A 21,063-nucleotide genomic window follows, 5' to 3' on the forward strand; every position below is an offset into this window, starting at 1 on the left:
CAATCGGTAATGATATTATTTGAGTACGGTCAGCTTCTTTCCCTATTTAATTTTGGCGCTGTGTCCCTGTGTGTGTGTGTGTGTGTGTGTGTACCGGCACGCGCGTTTGCTTGATTAGGAGTGTGTGTGTGTGTGGGGGGGGGGGGGGGGGGAGGGTCCTAACAAGGTTAAATCCATCCATTCAATGCTTTGCTCTCAGACGGCCAGGACCTGTGTGTTCTCTATTATTATTTGACCCCATTCTTAGTCTTTACACAATCTGTACATTTTTACACATTTTTTATTTTTAATCATTTGAGTACTTTTGGATTGTCTATTACATTTTCTGTTGCAAAGTATGTCATAGTCAATAACAGTAAGTTGATTCCGCTTTTTTATCTCAAATTCCGATTTTTATGTATTCTGATTCTTCTATGGGACTATTGGGGGTAGGAGCCTCTCATGACCACTACAGAGACCGCGCGATATGAAGGGACATACTTATTCTAGATTGGTTCATTTGCTTTGTTCAAATGAGTTTTTGCTCATTTGGTAACACTCCGGTTAAGTTGATTTTCGGATGACGATCCGGAGTCCACTGTACTTGGTTTTGTCCTGGTCTTGGCCATAGTCGGCCATAGTCTTGTATAGTTTTAGTTGTTTTAGATATGATGTCAATGGGACTTTAGATGATCTAACTTAAGAAATGTCGGTCCTTATCTAGTCAGCTGGACCACACACCTTTGCGTATTACATGAAACACAAACATATTAAAGAAATATTCCAAACATTTGCATAATATATTCATTTATTCAAGTATTGAGACAAATCAAAGCATGACATTGTACAGCAGACATTGTATTGTATGAAGCTTCAGGACATGAAAGATCAGAAAGGAGATGCACATTTAACATGTACACAAATAGTTCTACAAATTAAATGTGCATCTTCCATTCTTTCTGAATCCATACAATTAACGTGACAGTGCACATAATCATAATAATAATAATGGTAATAATAATAATAATAATAATAATAATAATAATAATAATGGTAGTAAGAATAATATAGCACTAATCAAAATTTGTAAAAATAAATTCTGTATGCTAATAATACTAAAGCATTCATTATCACACACACATTGTAAAAGAATTCCTAAGGACTACAACATTTTGAAAAAGCCAAACCACATACACCAACACCATGTAGTACTCGGACAAACTTTTTCTTATTTTTTTTTTTTTTTTTTTTCCCCTTTTGACCTAAAACCATTACTTTGAAAGATTGATTAAGGGGCGGTTTGGGTCTAATTATTGGGAAAATCCTTCGAAAAATTGATTTTGAGATTTTGGTGGAAAATGATATTTTATTATCCGAGAAATAATATAAGTGAAGTCCAAATTCTTTAAGTTTAAGTAGACTATAAAGGCACGAAAAACACAGTCGAAAATGGTACAGGTAGTAAGAAAAGTGTGAAAAATGGGAAGATATTTTGCTCATTTTCTCAATATGTCATTTTTCTAAGGGTATGGGATACTGTGTCAAACGTTTCTCAGAATCTATTCAATGAAATTGTCTGAAATTTTCCACGAGTTATCACAGAGATAATGTATTGTGTCACCATAGAGAGATTTTTTTGATAAGATATGTGAATTTTGAATTATAATCCTAATTCTGAATTTTTAACATCAATTTTGTCATAACATTTTGATTCTCAAGTTTGTAATGTTCTAATAAAAATTTCATAAGCTAAAGCCATAAAATCTCTCTATGGTGACACACTATGGTACAATGTTGACAAGAGGGAAGAATATGGAGGTCCTTCCTTCATTAGTTTTTGTGGAACGTTTGCCACGAGATTGTTATAGTTTTTGATGTCAGACCCCCAAATTAGGTCGCAAAATGGGTATCAACACAGATAATTAAAATTTTTCACCATAAATGTTGTTTTTTAACCTATAATGACGATATAGAATGATTAAACCGCTGAATATTGGTAATTAAATTTTTTTTAGAAAAGACCCAAACCGCCCCTTAAGAACTAAGATGACACCTCTCTGGTACTATTAGTCACAGCTACAACAAGGCTGTCTGAAGGTGTGGACTTTTTGGAAAGAAAACAAAAATGAACAAAGTGGTTTTTATTTTTTTAAAAGCGAAAATAGATATAAAGCAAAAAAAGCCTTCCACAGGACAACAAAAACAATACAAATGTATAGTTTTAGTTTGAGTTTTTGGATGTGGAAGGTTTTGTATTGTTCTTTCAAAGATCTTGAAGAAAATAAAAGAAAACGGAAAGAGGGAAGAGTCATTTATACATTTGTCTAAAATGATGAAATGTGAGTGACACCCAATAAAACAAAGGGTAGACACTTGGGTAGTTGAAAAATAATTCAGAGAAGGGATTTATATGAAGAAGTAAAAAAAAAGATAGCTGTTCAAAAATAAAAACTGTTTTCAACCAACTGAGTCCCCTATGATACATGACTGCTACAAGAAAAAGGACAGGAAGCTAGAATGGGATCCAGATACTACCAGGAAGATAAAAGCGCTCCATCCATCAACCACCCAACAAGATACCTACCTATGGATAAAGCTCAGTAATGACAACAACAAAAAACTACATGTGGTGACAAGACGATACAGGTGCAGTCTTTATAAATTTCCCAAACAGCCGAATGTCACTAGTATTACCATTTTAAATCAACTTTTTTTAATATGATTATTATTCTATCCATTACATACAAGGAAAATGATTGCATATAATTAACATTCAAAATCAAATTCAACAAAAGGAAAAAAAATAAAAATAGATAATGTTTGTTTTGTTTTTAAGGGTTTTACGGCGCTTGCAACACAATAAGGTCATATCAGCGCCAGTAAAAAGGAAGAAAAGGGGATAGTAAAAAATTACAATTAAAGCATCCAAGAATAAGGCAGTCAAAAAGGGAATTGGTTCAAATAGGGAAAAGATGTAGATTCCAAGAGCAAACTATCAGTGTACTTAGTTTGAGATCACCTAAAAGTCTCATCCAGACACAAGCACAGGTCCCCACTAAGAGGAATACACTCAAATGTTTACAAATCATATATAATACATAAACAAAACGTAATACAGTGCATAAAAAAAAACCAGATGATTTACAAGGGGAAAAAAATATAATTTCCCAGAACTAACATACATTTGACTGTTTCCCTCCCAGCCAGGGTATCAGACAACCAAGTAATCTCAATCCAAGACAAAGACAGAGAGCATGTTGGAAAACAAGACATAGGGGAATAGAAGACACAGTATGTACCTCCTTGCCCACTATAGGAGGTCAGGAACCCCACCCAGAAAAAAAAAATAGATAATGTAACTACTGAATCAACAATAATATTGAAATGTATATAATATATACTATAGATATAGTACAATGCTGGATGCACAAATGTGTGATCAGACGATAAACTGGTTAGGGAAGGATGAGAAATGTGCACTGATAGTGATATAGAACAATATTGATGTGAAGTGGCAAAACCCAGTATTATGGAAAAATCCAGATTTACAGGAGAGAAAGAAATAAAATATATAAATAATCATGACTAAGATCCGTTAGGACCAGACTTTGAAGACCTTGTGTACAGATGCAAGGGATAAATTCAATCATAATAATAGAAATCTATAAATATCTCAGTCTGACCACGTTTCAATCATACAGGGTTTTGTCATTGTAAGGAAGAATGTTGCCAAACACTGACAAAATGCCTCTTATCCTTATGGCCAGAAAACATCTACATAATACAAACCTGCTACTCTGCTCAAACGAAAAAAAAAATCAGAATAAAATCCTTCAAAAATCGAAACCAGGTGACATACTTGGTGAGTATTTAAAACAAACAAACAAAAAAAGATTAATAAATAAACAAAGCAAACAAAACTCTTTTCAAAATCGTTTTTTAAAACTGTATAAATTTGGAGTCATAAGTAAAACATCTAAAAATCAAGATTCTCAACAAACAAACAAAAAAACCCTCTTTTAAAAAAATCAAAATATTCCAGTTAAAGATAAAATCAGAACAAAAGGCAGGTGTGTACAATATAGATATTACCATTCAATTACAACCCCCAAATTGTAGAAATGACTAAATAAACTTATTCCCCAAAAAATCTCAATTCATCTGATATTCTGACATGTTGGGGAGTCATTTCTACTCATCAATATGTGACGTTGAAAAGTTTTTCTGGCCAAAATGAAATAAAGGTACTTTCTTCTTGTAAGACAGAGTAGGAACGATACTAGGTACTCTGTAACAATGGATTTAATGGTGGTGGAGATGGCAGCGGTGATGATAACAATAATTAGTCGTGTACAAATATTTTTTTAAAAACAAACCATATTGATGTATCCCAATACAGTACTTACAAAGTCAATGACGGGTGTCTGTTCCAACACACACAATTTAATTACTTCTGATTCCATTTTCGTCTTAAAGGTTTTTGGTTCATTTAAGCAACTGGAGAAAGACATAGTCTTTGGGATTAGATGATAGAATGAACAGAATTGGATATATGTGTAATGTAACAAATGTATCCCTGTGACTTCTCTAAGACCAATATTGCCAATATCACCAAAAATAAATGTGAGCACAAAGATTTTTTTAAAAACCCAAAAGCAAAATAATAAAAACGCCATTTGTAACCGACAAATAAACAAAATTAATTACAAACACACAATCATAAAAGTCAAATCAGGGCAAAAAATCAATATAGTACGTAAAATGACTTGTAAATGATAAAATATAGACAAGTGTCAATCTGGCATTCTCTGCACCAAACCGCTGTGCCTGTGTGCGACTATCATGTCACAATGGGCAAAGGGGGGAAGAAGGAGAGAAAACAATTGTTGATTCCCATCACACACAAATGACTAGAGGGTCCAGCAAGTACAGAAAAATAAGACCTTGAAAAATAAATTATAATAAGAGACCCAAAAGATGTTTATAAATAAATCGTCAATGGCGAGGGTACATTTCTTTTTTGTTTTGGTGACAAAATCACAATTTCTCCCATTATTTTTCTGATCACACCTGTAGACCTAGCCAATTTCACCAAGACATCAGGAATATTGAAGCCACTCGCGTTTAAGGTCCCAATTTGGCATCCTTGATGCTACTTTCTGGGATGGTGTCATTGGTCATGTGAGAGTAAGTTCAGACCCCTCCTGAAACAGGCTTAGTCCTCTCAGGTTCCTACATGAATCAAACAAGTTTATTTGATTGCCGAGTCATGTGAACACGAAAGAGACACAAACCTGCCTACTTGAAAATATAAAAATTTATTTTATAGAAGACAAATAATTTAGTCGCCATAGTTAACTTTAAAAATCAACAATTTACCCTCACAAGGGTTTAATACAGTAGAACATGAAAGTAACGTACTCGGAAATAGCGAGAACTCGGAAATAGCGAGTAAAATCTAAATCCCCGTTTTTTTCCCTTATTTGAGTCAATAAAATTAGCATGAAAGTAGCGAGTATGAACAAGAGGTCAACTCGGAAATAACGAGCATTTCCTGCCCAGCCTAGGACTGCGAACGAAGTAAAGCAAAACAAGAGACAATGGCAATTTAAATATTTTTAGCCTAGCCTCTTTTCTTTCTTATTTTTCGTTACGAGTAATATTACACAGTAGCCTAGTCTGTAGTAGTACATAATAGGCGAAACAAATTTGGGTGGGGGTTGGGTTTGTGTGCGTGTGTGTGTATTGGGGGTGGGGGTCAATTATTCACCCAATGTGGTGCCACGCGACGCGCGAGGTAAGCACATGTCAACATGCCTCACTTCGCAGCATCGGTCAGCGAGTAGCATCGTTAACGAACGACACGATCAGCGAGAGAGGGGAGTGTGGAACCATTATTTCAATGGGTCAGTGATTGAGTGATGCGCTTGCTTACCTCATCAAACATGCCGAGTGCATACAAACACTCGCGCGCGCACACACACACACACACTTTTATGTTCTTGTTTTTTTTCTAGTCATGATTTTACTTGAAAATAAAAACAAAAAACCAAGCATTCTGCCACTTCTGTGAAGAAATTGAAATAGGGGCGACGGCTTTTACTCGAATTACACACTGAGGGGAATAACCAGCAATATTATTATAACCTTTCCTGGCAACTCGGGAATAGCGAGAACTCGGAAATAGCGAGTAATCAGGAGTGGACCCGTCGAACTCGCTATTTCCGAGTTCTACTGTAACACTTTAAAATCCTTTTAATTTTGTAGATAGTCTGGCATCAACTTTCATTTTCATTAAGGGGATGGGCGGGTCCTCGATTGTCGAAAATCGAGTGAAATATCGATTTTGAGATTTTTTTATTTTTGAAAAGTTTGAAACCTTTGCTACATGAAAATGTGTTTGTTGACTCTCAAATGGGTCAGTTTAGGTCCAAACTGACCACTTGAAGTCCAAGGGGGTCAGTAAATATAACGTTACAGCCTGGCTTGACAGCGAAAAAGCCATATAAACATTAGGCCAATATGAGCATAAAACATCGATAATAATAGGCAAGTTTGGTATCGATAGTTTCGTCTATTTTTGGTCTATATGAAATGCCCACTGTCAAGGTCTTCGGTCTATCTATATTTAGTCAAGAGCCTTTCCAAAAACCCTTCTCTGACCCAATTGTGAGGGGTTGACTGATTGTAGTAAAATCGTGAGTAATTGTTGTGACCTTTGCCTTGCTAGCGCTGTTCTCATTGGCTGTTCAAAATAGTCGATGATAACATGACCTGATACTGCTTTCTGAGTGGTTAGCGGGCGAGTCAAAGTTCATACTTTGACCTCACCTTCGCATGCGTCGCATGTAAACATTGTTATTCTGTGTGTGATTTTTCTTCTTCACAGGGACATAAAAGTTTTGTTTTGTGAAAAGTACCGACACGTACGCAACAAGTATGCCTAGAAAGACTCGAATTGTACGACTTGCAAAATCAGCAGCTCGAACAAGATGGGAACAGTAATATTATTGTGAATTTTTATAGTTAGAATTTGTCACTCCTTCGTAACATGATGCAAAATGAAAAAGCACTGAGGTCTCTAAATGAATGAATGAAGTTACTGTCGAGCTTGACTGAGTATTGGTTGTAAACGAATGAGCGAGAGGTTTGTTATGCACTTGAGAACCAGAGAGAGAGAGAGAGAGCGCAAAATCCACTAACTGTGCTCAAAACGCTTTTACAAAGGGTCCCTGACCGACAGCAACACGTAAAATGTAGAACAAGACATGACGCCTGTTAGGCGATATTACAATTTTTCCGACAGCGACAGCACTGTTGACGGCTAAGTACTCATTTTACATCTGAATACGGTGAGAGAACGGGAGTAAATAGTCTTTTCCAAGGACTCAACTATGCGCTGAACCAGGCTCGAAACCAGGACCTTCCGATCCGAGAGCGAGTGTCATACCACAAGACCATATAGCCGCTCATAGCTCAGATAGATAGATAGATAGAGAGAGAGAGAGAGAGTGTGTGTGTGTGTGTGTGTGTGTGTGTGTGTACGTACGTGTGTGTGTGTGTGTGAAGCCGAGAAAAGGCAAGGCAGGAACAGGAGGCTGAAGAGGGAGGGCCTGCACATCAAGCAGGGTCATTTTGACCCATGAATGCATGATCTTGTCTGAGTTTCCTGTGCTTGAAACTTTGAATGCGTTTTTCTCTGTTTGTGCTTTTTCTACATATATTTTGCTACTCTTCCTTTATTTGTAAACATTTTTGAATGATTTTTCGCATGTGCATGCAGTATTACTAGCTTCATAAAACTGAGCATTTGTATTTCAGATTTATTTTATAAATATTGCGTAAATGTGGGTCAAAAGTCCAAAAATGGGTCAATTTTTGATGTTTCAAAATTGATGAACTTTGAAAATCAATAAAAATAATACTATTGTAGATATTAGAAAACCGATACTTAGCCCAAAAGAATGGCTCAAATACTACTTGTATACATATTTTCATGTCAATAACTTGTCATTTGGCGAAGACTTAGCATTTTGAAAACTACTTCATTATAGGGTATCAAATTTCAAAATGGCGGCATTACCATGGTAACCAAAAACTGAAATTTAGGTTTTCAATGTTTTTTCCTCTAATTAGGATGTACATAACCTAAAATTACCACTAAAAGTCAGCTACTTATTACATTTTAGAATTTCGCCTTCAGGACCCGCCCATCCCCTTAAGCTTTAATGATCACGAAGTTATGAAACTGAAGGGGAAAATTTGATAATGCTACGAACTTTTGGTAATAGAAGTGAGGTCTGTAGTTAAATGAGACAAAATTATTCTATTGTAATTCTACCATCACAAGCAAATAGCATAATAAATAAATACTGTCAAAGCACAAAAGAAAATAAAAACCATAAAAACAATCACGAAAGGTTGAAAATTTAACTTTCAATAAACAAGTTGTTTAAAAGGTATTTTCATGAAGATTACAAAACATCATGTAAATATTATCTGAAAAGTTATGAATGACACAGGGCCAGACAAAGCAGAAAAAAAGGAATAATAATTTTTTTTAAAAGAACCTTCCAAGGAGAGCCGACTTTTTGGGGTGATTTTCTTTTCTTCTCTGTCTGGCACTGTCACATACACAACCTTTAGAATTTTTATCCAGTCCCAGTGCCCTCTCCAAAATTGCTCATGTTTGAATAACAAGTGGCATATCAAAACATTAGGATATAGATTAATCGTGGTGCATACATTACATGACAACACGCTCAAGTTTGTAAATATGGCAGACACACATTAAACACAACGATTCTTTTTAAAAACGGGATACAACTGAGAGAACAGCTTTCCTACTAATACTCTTTTCATCACATACTTATCACTCACTAATAATACAAGATGGATATAGACAGATATAAGCAGGAGTAAAAAATGTTTATAACAATTGATATCATGTGTTTGAAATATAAAATATAAAATGATAATATCCAACCTCCTTCTATTCGAACTGAACCAAAATATATAAAATTACAAATAATTTTCTTTATCAAATCCAAAAAATGCAAAGTGTATCAAACAAACATGTTTAACCCTGAAATTCCGTTTAATGTTTCTCTTTTTGTTTGTTTGTTGCTAATACTGTTGGACAAGAATTCGTTATGGTTTTTTAACCATTCCGATTGACACATGCACACAAAAACACCTCATCAATCTACTACATTTGTTTGTTTGTTTGTTTTTAAGGGTTTTACGGCGCTTGCAACACATTTAGGTTATATCAGCGCCAGTAAAAAGGAAGAAAATGGGACAGTAAAGAGTTATAGAATTACAATTAAAGCACCCAAGAAAAAGTAAGACATAGGGGAACTGAGAACAAATAGGGATCAGATGTAGATTCCAAGAGCATACCACCAATGTACTTAGTTTGAGATCACCTAAAAGTCTCATCCAGACACAAGCACAGGTCCCAACTAAGGGAATACACTCAAATGTTTACCAATTATATAATATAATATGTAAACTAAACATAATACAATGTATAACAGAGAGATGATTTACAAGGAAAAAAATATCATCTCCCAAAACTATAACTATACATTCGACTGTTTCCCTCCCAGCCAAGGAGCTCCGGCAAGGATCAGGACAAAACTAAGTAATCTCATTCCAAGACAATGACAGGAAACAATTGGGAAACGGGTATGGGGGGATAGAAGACAGAGCATGTACCTCCCTGCCCAATGGGAGGTCAGGATCCCCACCCAGAATCTACTACATGGAATTGGAAAAGCACAAATGCAAATTGAATAGAAACAACAATAGATACTTATGATAGATACTTAGATACTTATACCATACCACAAGAGCATTGGCAGATTACTACTAGAGTCACATTCATACTCATACACCTGTCCATCCACTCCCTGCCCCAACCACATACACAAATACACACCAATAAAAATAATACCTACACTTTTCTTTTTTTTTAAATCAACGAAATAACAAACATTTTTTTTTTTAAGATGCTTGGATTTTCTGTTACAAGCAACACAAACATACCCCCATCATTTGGTACAACAGTTTTCAGACCCGTCGGCAGTGGCAATGCTATCTGACAAATGCTCTTATTGTCACAAGAGTCTCACAATTCAACATTTCTTTTAAAACCAACGTTCACATAATAACAAAAAAGAAGTAAAACGAATACAAATACTTCAGTCTTTTCATTCACATAGCAGGTATCTTCTAATTAACGTATTCATTTTGACAAAGATTGTAAGTCTTTTTATATTTCAGTCAATAAAAATCAAAAATAAAAGATTATCAGGAGTCCAATCACTGTTCTATCAAATACACGTTCATATCTCCCAAACAGGAATAGAGGTTCAATTATCCCAAACAGTGGAAATGAGATGAAAATCACAAGAACAAACACAGAGCTTTGTGAAAATATCTGAAAAATGAGGGGGAAATATCAATTAAAAGCATGAGAAGAAAAAATCATTTAAAAAATAATTGATACTGCCAGCATGTGAAATGCAACTGCTAGCATTGACCGTGACCCAAGGTTCAAACATAACCTTGACCCAGAGCTAAACAGCAAACATGTATGGTATATCACACTAATTATTTATTGATATAAACTATAATGTGAAAATGTGGATATGACACAGCGGAATGCATGTAGCCACATAGTAAATCCAAATAAGATCATTATCATTGAAATTCATCATCAAATCTACATTTTTTTTTTTACAAACAATATTTATATAATATTTACATCACTGGTGTTAAAACAACAGTTTTCTCATATTCGCAATCATTTATATAAAATCACATTTAACTATGCAAATCTTCCACACAAAATCAAGGAGGAAGAGCGAAGCAACATTGCAAAATCTAGAGTAATGTAATTAAAAAACAACAAAATTCAATCATTGCAAATCTTATTCCAAACCATGATTTTAATCCACCAAAGTACTTCAAATTCAAATCAACCAACATCAGCAAATCATTAATTCTTACTATACATTTCTGAATGGCATTAGTTGTGATTATTATGATACAGTTGTGGTCTGTCATTGACTCAGCACCAAAAAGGGGGGAAATAATAATAATAATAATAATAATAATAATAATAATAATAATAATAATAATAATAATAATAATAATAACAATAGCAATAATAATAATAATAATAATAATATATTTTTTTAAATAAAAAGACTTGATAGACCTCTCTCCGTTTCATTCTGAAACGAAAGGTACAGTCTTCTAACAAACCTTTAGAACAGCACCAGTGCCTGACTTAGATTTCATACATAAATTAGATGCCAGGCTGACATGTAATGCCCCCCCCCCCCCCCCCCCCTCCTCCTTATTTAAATAATTTTTCAAAAACAAAAAAACAAACTTGTTTTTTAAAAATTTGCAACATATGTCCATCCCTCTTTTGATTAGTGAAAAAATATCAAAGAGTCTTTCATTTGAAGCAACATAAGCATGATGTAATAATATTGAATATTTGACAGCAAAGAAAAACTAAAAAACTAGGAAGAAAGTAATTATTTAAAATTGGTTAACCGTGTTAGAAAATCTCTTTTATAGAAATATATTTATTTATCAATAGTATGGAGTACCAAATTCTTCTATAAAGAATTCCTCAAGATGGAAAATATCAACTTGGCAGCAGGTCTTTTTACATGGTAGAAACTCGCCAAACAATGTCCAACATTCAAAATCATTTTTCACCATATTTATATATTTTTAAAATAATAAATTTTAAAACCATACTTTCAACGGAACACAACGATCATAAACTTTGAACTGTTATCAGATTTTACTAATTGATAGGGGAGCTACAGAGGGAAAAAGAGCCAGCCATCCTACGACTTGAGGTTGTCATTTGGATGGAGCCAAGTCACATCCATTCATACCACTCAGGGATTTAGTTCTCTTTTATCTCCCCATTTTTTTTTCAACCCCATTTAGTTAGTTGTTCTACATTTAAAGTATTCTAACCACAATTCAGGTATATATGCGTATTGTGGGCGTTAAAAAAGCAGGACGAAATATGTGAAATCATCCTGGTTGTCACGTCTGAGATTACACATATTTAATCATGCCATCATTGGTGAACATGACTGATTACTGCTTTCAAATCATTTATATGTTACAAAGAATGACATAATCAGCCAGATGGTGAAAAGCTTCGAAATGAGATATTGCCAAGTTTAGTTAGAAGGTCAATTTTTATCAAAAGTGAGTTCTTGTCATAAATGATTAAATCAACCCTTTTTCTACATCTTCAGGAAATATCAAAGTTTAATTAATTTCACTTCTAAATGTTTTTTACAGCTAGTCAAGTTGAAAAAGAATGAAATTTGAGAAAAGTTGCTGGATACCTTTCCTATATATCTGACCATAACTTCATGAAAAATAACCGATTTACTTCAAATAAAGATGAAAATGCTCTGGGGGAGGGCATATTCTTTGAGAAAATGCCAAAAAAAAATGCGTCAAAACTTTTCACCTTCCGACCGATTATGTCATGCACTGACACATATATCTGATTATTTCTGGTACTTTCAAGCACCTAGATTCTTGTAGAAAAGGGGTTTGTTCTTTATATCAATGTTTATATTATCATTATTATTATGACATTATTTTTTTTCTTTCTATTTCTCTGTCCTTATTCAATCAAATAGAAAGAAAGAAAAAAAAAAAAAAAAAATTAAAAAAAAAACAACAATATATTTACACTTTCATACATACAACAGATTGACTCGTCAAACGTAAGAAACTGGAAATCTCATCATCGGTCTTTGCTGATGAGTCTGTCAATGACTTCTTGCAATGGTGCCAGTTCCTTTTTGTCGATAAGATTAAATTCCTGAACAAAGTAGATGAAATGTTTCAAGCTGGTGTTGAGATGGGCCTCTTCGCTGAGTCGTACAACCTCTTTAAAGTGCTGGTGGTAGATGTGGGCGTAGACTCGGAACAGACGCTTCAGGATGGTCTTGGCAATGGACAAAAAGTTCTTTGGGAAAGGCACACCTGGATGAAATAAAATTCAATTTTTAAATTATAATCTGTCGTAGAATCTCATTTTCTTTTATTTCATGAATTTTACAGCTCTTGTGTCATAACCAGGGTATGATAGAAGATGTAATTGTAATAATAATGGGACATGTATAGGTGGAAGCTATCCTCAGATCTGCCAATCCTTCATATTCCAAAAGTGGAATCAGAACGTCAGAAAATAGGAATTTGAGGAGAAAAAATAGGATTCTTTTAACAATGGATAATTCTGTATCAAAATTGCCACCAAACACATAAAGACAATATTTGAGCACAACTACATATCACATGTATTAGGTAATGGAATGGGGCAAGGAGTGCAATTATTAATTTTCCTACTTCTCTCCCTTTTGGCAATCATTTTTATTTTTAATTCACCTTTTTAGCCTCCCATTTTTGTTCTAATTACCATTATCATCATTTTTGAAAATTAGAGTTTAAGAGACAATGGTGGAATAGTGCAAACGGAAAAGTGAAAATAGGAATGACTGCCAAAAGCGGAAGGGTTGGCAGGTATGTATACTCCTATGTAGAGCTATGAGCACATCGTATCTACTGTAATAGTAACAAATATAAATATATAAATAAGTAATAAAAGTCATAAAAGAATTCATTTTGAAAGTACATAAAATAGCAAATTTGTTGTTTTTAATAATTTCTTATTAAGACTAAGACTTTCAAGCAAGTGATTCTCTCTGTTTACAAATTACAGATAATTTTTTTTTGTCCTGGTCCTATTTCATAAAAGTCTGCAGCAACTGTGAGCCACAAAGACAAAAAGGAAAAGGAATTCATTTAAAAAGGAAACAGAATGCAATTCCTGAGCCTATTGGACTCTGTAAGGTAAATTTGAAAACAAAGTGATAACTCAAGTATGAATAAATATAACACGAAAAAAGACATCTGAGCAAAACAGCGAATGGTTTACAATGTAAAACACTGCGTTCTTATCAAAAAGGAGAAATTACTATAAAGCAAATCAGGTATGTCTCACTCAAAGGAAAGAAGATAACACCAAAGATGTGGCTATGTGGTTTTGTGGTATGACACTCGCTTTCAGATCGGAAGGTTCTGGATTCGAGCCTCGCTTGGCACATAGTTGAGCCCTTGGAAAAGACTCTTTACTCTGGTAGTTAACAGCACTGTCTCAGTCGGAAAAATTGTAATATCGCCTAACAGGCGTCATGTGTCGTTCTATAGGTTACATGTTGCTATTGATCAGAGACCCTTTGTAAAGCTCTTTGAGCACGTTTAGTGGATATTGCTATTTTAAAAATTAATTAGGAGGATTGAAGATGAATCAAATCCAATATAAAAGGTATATTTTAGGCCATTGCCAATAACAATCATATATTTACATAGAATTTCTAATTAACAAATGTAAAATAAGCAAAAGCAATAACATTGTATATACAGACCATATATTATAAACCAACATAATTATATACATTATAAGTGGGACAGAAAAATAATAGAGACACCCATCCATGACAAAGAAGTAATGAATGTATGTAAGAAAACTTGTGTGAAATGGAAATTCGGATCACTGTGGCCTGTTGTCCTTATATATGAAACATAGGGAAGTGCACTATGGCAAAACGTTGATATACATGTTATAGCAAAGAGCCTCTGTTATCGACTAAATACTAATCACAGGTCCCTTTGTTGGAGCCCCTGCAGATGCCCTTGAATTAAAAATGTACTAAGCCCTTGCGCAGGCATTTGTAAAAAAAAATCATAAATCAGAGGCACTTCAGAAATCATGTTGTCCACTCACTAACACTATCTTGCTACCTACCAATTTTGGAGGGAAAAAGGGCTTCGTCGTCCAGCTGGTCCTGTACCCACGTCATCAGATAATCAATGTATTTTGGCGCCGAACATTTTATAGGTTTCTTGATGGTCTGGCCATCAGCCCAGTGGTACTCATACTTGGGGCCTGCTGACATGACGGGACATGAGTCTTCTACACAGAACTCTGTGATTGTCCCATACAACATGTTGATTTGGTTGAAAAAATCAACCGCTATGAAAAAAACAAAAGAAATAAAAAATCATCCGTCTTTTCCTTCCTTCCTTTCTTTAAATGTTAAACAAATCAATCAAATCACAATAAAAGATGACAAGATGAATATGAAGGCAAATTTTAGTTAGATTCAGAATTAAAATTTTTGGTTTTTATTTTCTTCTCTTTTCAATAAAAAGCTTTTATCAATAAAGCTCAAATGTCATAAATGAGAATTTAAATCAAATTTTCACCATCCTGCTCACCCAAACATTAATGATCAGATTGAGACTCTGGGCCATGTGTAAAAATATAACAAGGCAAAAGCTTCTTGTATGACAAACAATGAGGACTCAAACAGCTCAATGTGCCAGATAGATTCAATACACTGATATATATATATATATATATATATGTATATTTCTCTTTTCTTATCGCTCAACAAATAAAATTTCCAAAGGTAAATCATTTATTAAATGTGAAAGTCATATCCAAATCCATGACAAAGACATAGGGGTCCTGATAGCTTGACCATGTATCAGTACCAGGTACAGACAAGTTCTTTTCACTGACCCCTCAGTCCACCAACAGTGATTTGATAGTTGTGTTTGTTAACACAACCGATTCCAAGTCCAAAGACTGGAAAGCAATTGTTATTGCCTGTTTAGCCTACAAAAAGCAGGATAAAAATCTAAATAACCCATTTGGCTCTAAAAGACTACTATGACTCAAGTAAAGAACACTCACTATTAACAGCCACCCATTCATTCAGGTCCTCTCCATCTGGTAGTAAAACTGCTAGCCTTAGGTTGCCGCTTCCTAGCGTGACAGCTGCATGTTTCAAATCATATTGATATGTTCCCTCTGGAATATTCTTTTTAGGTTTGAAGGTTTTGTTGCTGCGGTTTAGGCTGTGGAGATGAAAGGAAAATTATCATGACAAGCCAGGAAAAACGAATCATCACATTGAGTGGGCACCTGTCGTGAGATGCATCTTATGAAATAGTTATTTTGAGGAAAATAAGAATTAAGAAAGGGAAAAAAAAGGATCATATAATTAAATTAGGACTCAATTTCACAATTCCCTCGGCACATTTGTCGAGTGAGTTGTGTAGTTGATATAGTAATGATACACAGTTAGTCATACACTCTGAAGAACAGTCAAAGAACAGGGTTCCAACAGCAATTCCATTTTGAAATTCAAGGAGTCTTTAATTTCAAGGAGATATTCTCAGTAATATCAAAATCAAGGAGTTTTCAAGGAGTCCTTGAATTTTATGATAGCGCAGGAACCCTGAAATAAGCAAATTTCTAGAGAAAAGTTGGTGATGAGAAATTCAATCATGGGAAATTGACCATGACATGTCCATCATCCTGAACTTTACTCCAATTCTATATAAGAGTTCAATCTTGCATAAAAGACTGAATGTGAGTCACCTGCATCTTAAAATAAATCTGGTCTTTGTGTTTAAGGGTTTTGCAGAGATTGCGACACTATAACTATATAAGGTTTTATCAGCAAGATAAAGGAAGATAATAGAATAGTCCTCAAAATATTTTTTTCAAGCTAACAAGCAACAGAACTCTCTTGAGTTCATATGAAAGGAAGATCAAACAAATTTGTTATTCAATTTTCAATCATGGTGAACTCGAGAGAGTTCAGATAGAAGAGATGACAAGGTTAACAGAGATCAGAAGTAGGTCCGAGGGTTATGTATCCTTGTAACGAGCATATAAATACTGCAATATCCACTAAACATGCCCAAAGCGCTTTACAAGGTGTCCTTAGCCAACAGCAACACTTAACACGCAGGACGAAACATGACATCTCTGTTACACTTTTTTCTGACAGAGATGATGCTGTAAATGGCCAGATACTCATTTTACACCCCACTACTGTGACAGAATGTGAGTAAAGAGCCTTTTCCAGTGACTCAATTATGCACCACTCAGAGCAGGATTCAAACCCTGGACCTACCGAACTGTACAGAAGACAAGTGTCATACCACAACACCACAGAATTTTCAGTGATTTTCAACTGTTAGTGATCCTTGAGATAGTGATAGATAATCAATTAAAAGGGACGGAAAACAAAAGATGGGTGATAGTGATAGTGTCAATAGCGATTTTAGTTCATGGGTTAGTTAAGTCAAGGCCAACAAATCAAAATAATAAAAAATAGAATCCTCAGTATTTTCCCAATTCATGAAGTCTTATTTGACTTATTACTCATCACCCTATAATCTGAATTTAAGCTTATGAATCTAAAGCCAAAGCTAATCCGATAGATAAAAGTAAAAGGATGTCAGGAGTTAACAGATGTGAGTATCTTTGAGGGACCAACGACTATGACTGCTAGTTGTGACTGATGTTGAAGTGGAGGCTGATGACTTAGTCTAAAGTCAAAACTGAGAACTAAGTTCTAGTCCATATATATAGAGCGACCACAATCGAGCGACGTACGCTGAACCAGAAATGGCCTGCCATATAAATTAACGAAGCTTGGCATACAAATAGAAAAAGGGTCAATCTACCCTCATTTCAGTGTACCAGAACCAGTTTGACCTGTTTTTATAACGGGTATAAATCACCAACTTTTGCATCTGTTTCCAATAAATCTTAAACTATTAGGAAATACAACTTGTACAGTGGAAAGTAATTCATGAACATGATGTGTTCTCTAAAATTCCCAAATTTTAGACATCTAGCATTAGAACTTTTCTCGAAGGACATCGAAACATCACCCCATTTCTCAGCAAAAAGCTGGAGCATAGTCTCCCTCCCTCCCCCCTTCCCTCACCGACATTGACACAATGATTGCTTTGTCCTTGCAAGACATTTGGTTGGCATGACGAGTCCATGACATGAATGCCAGGGGTGATACCTAAGACAGAGGCTGCTCGTTATAATAAAGTAAAAACCTTTTTAAAAAATTGAATTTACACAATAAATATATTTTGTCTTATACTTATACTATTCATATTTCTAGATAACATTCGGAATAATTTACAGAAAAAACTTAGCAATTCAGTGACTGTCTTATGATAATATCCTATACCACCCTTTCACAGTTAAAAGAAATGGACTTGTCCAATTTCTAAAAATTGGACTTTTCCTTTCCTTTTATTATGGGCATATTATTACTATTTTATTTGCAGTCTCATCTGAAATTTCTCACGTCACTACATTATTCAACTTATTGATATATGGTACGCCTCCCTCACCCTCTCTATTTCATTCTTTCTTCCCCCCCCCCCCCCTCTCTCTCTCTCTCTCTACTACTACTTCGTTTCAACTTATTCATCTTTCCTTTTTTCCCACTCTCTATACAATTACTCTTCACCTCTTCTCTCTCTCCCTCCCTCACTGGCTCTCTACATCATTTCATACTGTTTGTATTTCCTTCTTTCTTTATTTTGTTTCAGCTTCATAATTTATTTCTTACTTTTCTTTTTACATCTTCCCCCTTCTCTTCTCCAAGTCGTTTTAATGTAATATGTTGGTATTTCTCTACTTTCTGTTCCTTCGGCACTTTCTATTTCGTTTTCTCACCCAACCCCCCCCCCCCCCCCAACCTCTCTCTCTCTCTCTCTCTCTCTCTCTCCTTCTTTTTATCTCATATCCATTTAAAGCAATCATTTGGGGGGATATAATTAGATAAATGGGACCGGTTTCTTGTTATTCATCGAGTCAATTGTGAATCATCTCTTGTCTCTACTGTCGTCGTCGTTGTTGCATCCTCTTTTTTTCTTCTTTCATTTTTTCCTTCTTTTCCTTGACAGAAAACGGATGTGAGTGAGGCAACTGCTGATGTGTATTGAATTGACAAAGATAACAAGTAGTGAAATAGCTATGAAAAATTTATCGGATAATTTGAAAATAATGTATTAATTGCATGCCTGGGACACAATAGCATCATAAATTTGGGAGAAATTCTTTGTTGGCAAGAGAAACGTAAACATTTCCGGTGATGTTAAGTTCTCAACCCAACAGCTACACTTACAAAAGAAATGCCATCCTCTGAGACAATGAACCAATAACTACACAGAATACTCCTCAATTGTTGTATAACATTATATGGTCAACAATAATCCACTAGATACTTTTGGAGCACCGATGATTGGAGATTGAAAGCAAATAATCCGTAAGAAATCAAAACAAAGCAGAAAGTTTTGTTGATGACGGAAGTTTTGAGTAAGCAAAGTTGCTACCACTTCCGGGTGACAGGTCAGGCAGCACCCAGCAGACGAGACAAAGACCAACCCCCCCCCCCCCCCCTCTCTCTCTCTCTCTCTCTCTCCTCTCTCTCTCTCTCTCTCTCTCTCTCTCTCTCTCTCTCTCTCTCTCTCTCTCTTCTGCCACCCATCGATTAGATTTAAGCTCAGATGAAAAAGAACCTCTCTATGCTGTCGCTGTTTGTTTTTTTTTACTAACAGTTGATGGGGTCCCGATAACTCAATTGGTAGAGGTAGCGCTTCAGCCCCAAAGGGACCGAGATCGACCCCGGGTGCAGCCGATATTTTTTTCTTTCTGATCCCTGTGTCTACCCAGAAGTGAATGATTAGTTGAATCTGTTAGATCTGGCGAAAAGTACGTTGCGACAGGATTGTCATATAATATTTTATAAATAATCCAAACCATTACGAAAAAAAAAAATAATCCAGATTTCAAATATAATCCAAATTTCCAAATAAATGTCTACAACAAAAAAAAATTGAGCTTTTATATAGCGCAATTTCCATTGAACGTGCTCAAAACAATTTACAAGGGGTCCCAGGCCAACAGCAGCACTCAACATGTAGGAGGTGAAATGACGCGTGTTAGGCGATATTACATTTTTTTTCGGACAAAAACAACACTGTTAACGGCCAGGTACTCATTTTACACATGCGTACGGTGAGAGAATGTGAGTAAAGAGCCGTTTCCGATGACTCAACTAAGCACCGAGCGAGGTTCGAACCCAGGACCTTCCGATCCTAAAGCGAGGGTCATACTACAACAAAACCACATAGCGCACTTTCTAAAGCTTATCCTAAGAGCGAGAGAAATAGAGAAGTGTCATCACAAGAGTAATAGTAATAAACATTGTTATCCAAACTGTGTTATTGTTATTGCATGAAATCATACGTAATTTTGAAAATTTCTTACAGGCAAATACAAAATCCAAAGATAATCTAAAAATCCAAACTTAAAATGGCAATCCAAAGACGTCAAAAATAATCCAAAATTAGGCAGTTTGGATTAAAATAATTCACCATGGCTGCAGTGCTTTTGCGATAATTATACTCCTGCTACAAATGGCTCTGGAGGTCTACTAGTGTAGTGCATACCCCCCCCCCCCCCACCCCTTTCTATTTTATACACTACAATATTCATTGATACTAAATTAATGAATTAATTAATTAATTAAATTTAATTCATTAATTATACTTTGGGCTTAAAACAACATTGAAGGAGCCCGAATCTCACCGGGATTTCAGTTGATTCTGTTCTATTATCAATTACTGTTTAGAATTTATTTGATAGAAATAGAAATTGTATTATAATCTATAGTTCGTTTTTTAAACCCAAGCGCCCTCGTTTTTACCTGTATTTTTTAAAACAAGTGGATGAATTCGATTGAAACTTGGCAACGCAACTCTGATTGTTTTAAAACAACAATTTAAAAATAAACAACTAAAATAACGGAGTGATTCTTGTTTTGTTTGTCTGTTTGTTTTGTGAGTGTGTGTGTGTGTTTTTTTGGTTTGTTTTTTTGTTTTTTTTTTTTTTTTTTTTTTTGTTGTTGTTGTTTTTGTTGGGTTTTTTGTTGTTGTTTTGTTGTTGTTTTTGTTTTTTCGATACAAATAATCATATCAATAGTAAAACTTACGCAGCTCTACAGTAACTTAAAAACATCGTGCGAAATAAATAATAAATAACAAAATTTCCCACTCATAACCTTCACAATTTCCAATAGCGTAATGTCTTTCTTTGAATCATTTGGAGCAATGTATTTTAAAATGTAA

At 34.9% G+C, this 21,063-nt stretch overlaps 1 protein-coding gene across 1 annotated transcript; it reads right to left on the minus strand.

Annotated features, from left to right (window-relative positions):
- Positions 1-769: 769 nt before the first annotated feature.
- On the minus strand, positions 770-19,258 carry LOC144972292 (MOB kinase activator 1B). The gene is made up of 4 exons (XM_078913381.1): positions 19,059-19,258; positions 15,803-15,966; positions 14,849-15,076; positions 770-13,026 (listed from the first exon to the last, which is right to left on the minus strand). Exons 1-4 carry the CDS (start codon positions 19,070-19,072, stop codon positions 12,785-12,787), a joined length of 648 nt encoding a protein of 215 aa, XP_078769507.1. The 5' UTR covers positions 19,073-19,258; the 3' UTR covers positions 770-12,784.
- Between the last annotated feature and the right edge of the window lie 1,805 nt (positions 19,259-21,063).

This window comes from Berghia stephanieae, chromosome 5 (assembly GCF_034508935.2).
Source record: "Berghia stephanieae isolate SIO BIC M18660-M18661 chromosome 5, UCSD_Bste_1.3, whole genome shotgun sequence".
Lineage (NCBI taxonomy): Eukaryota > Metazoa > Mollusca > Gastropoda > Nudibranchia > Aeolidiidae > Berghia > Berghia stephanieae.

Coding starts and splice junctions, on each gene's coding strand:
- LOC144972292 (XM_078913381.1), bottom strand. Junction 15,077..15,802: donor TGAATGGGTGGCTGTTAATA/GTGAGTGTTCTT, acceptor TTTTTTTCATAG/CGGTTGATTTTTTCAACCAA. Junction 13,027..14,848: donor CCTTTTTCCCTCCAAAATTG/GTAGGTAGCAAG, acceptor TATTTCATCCAG/GTGTGCCTTTCCCAAAGAAC.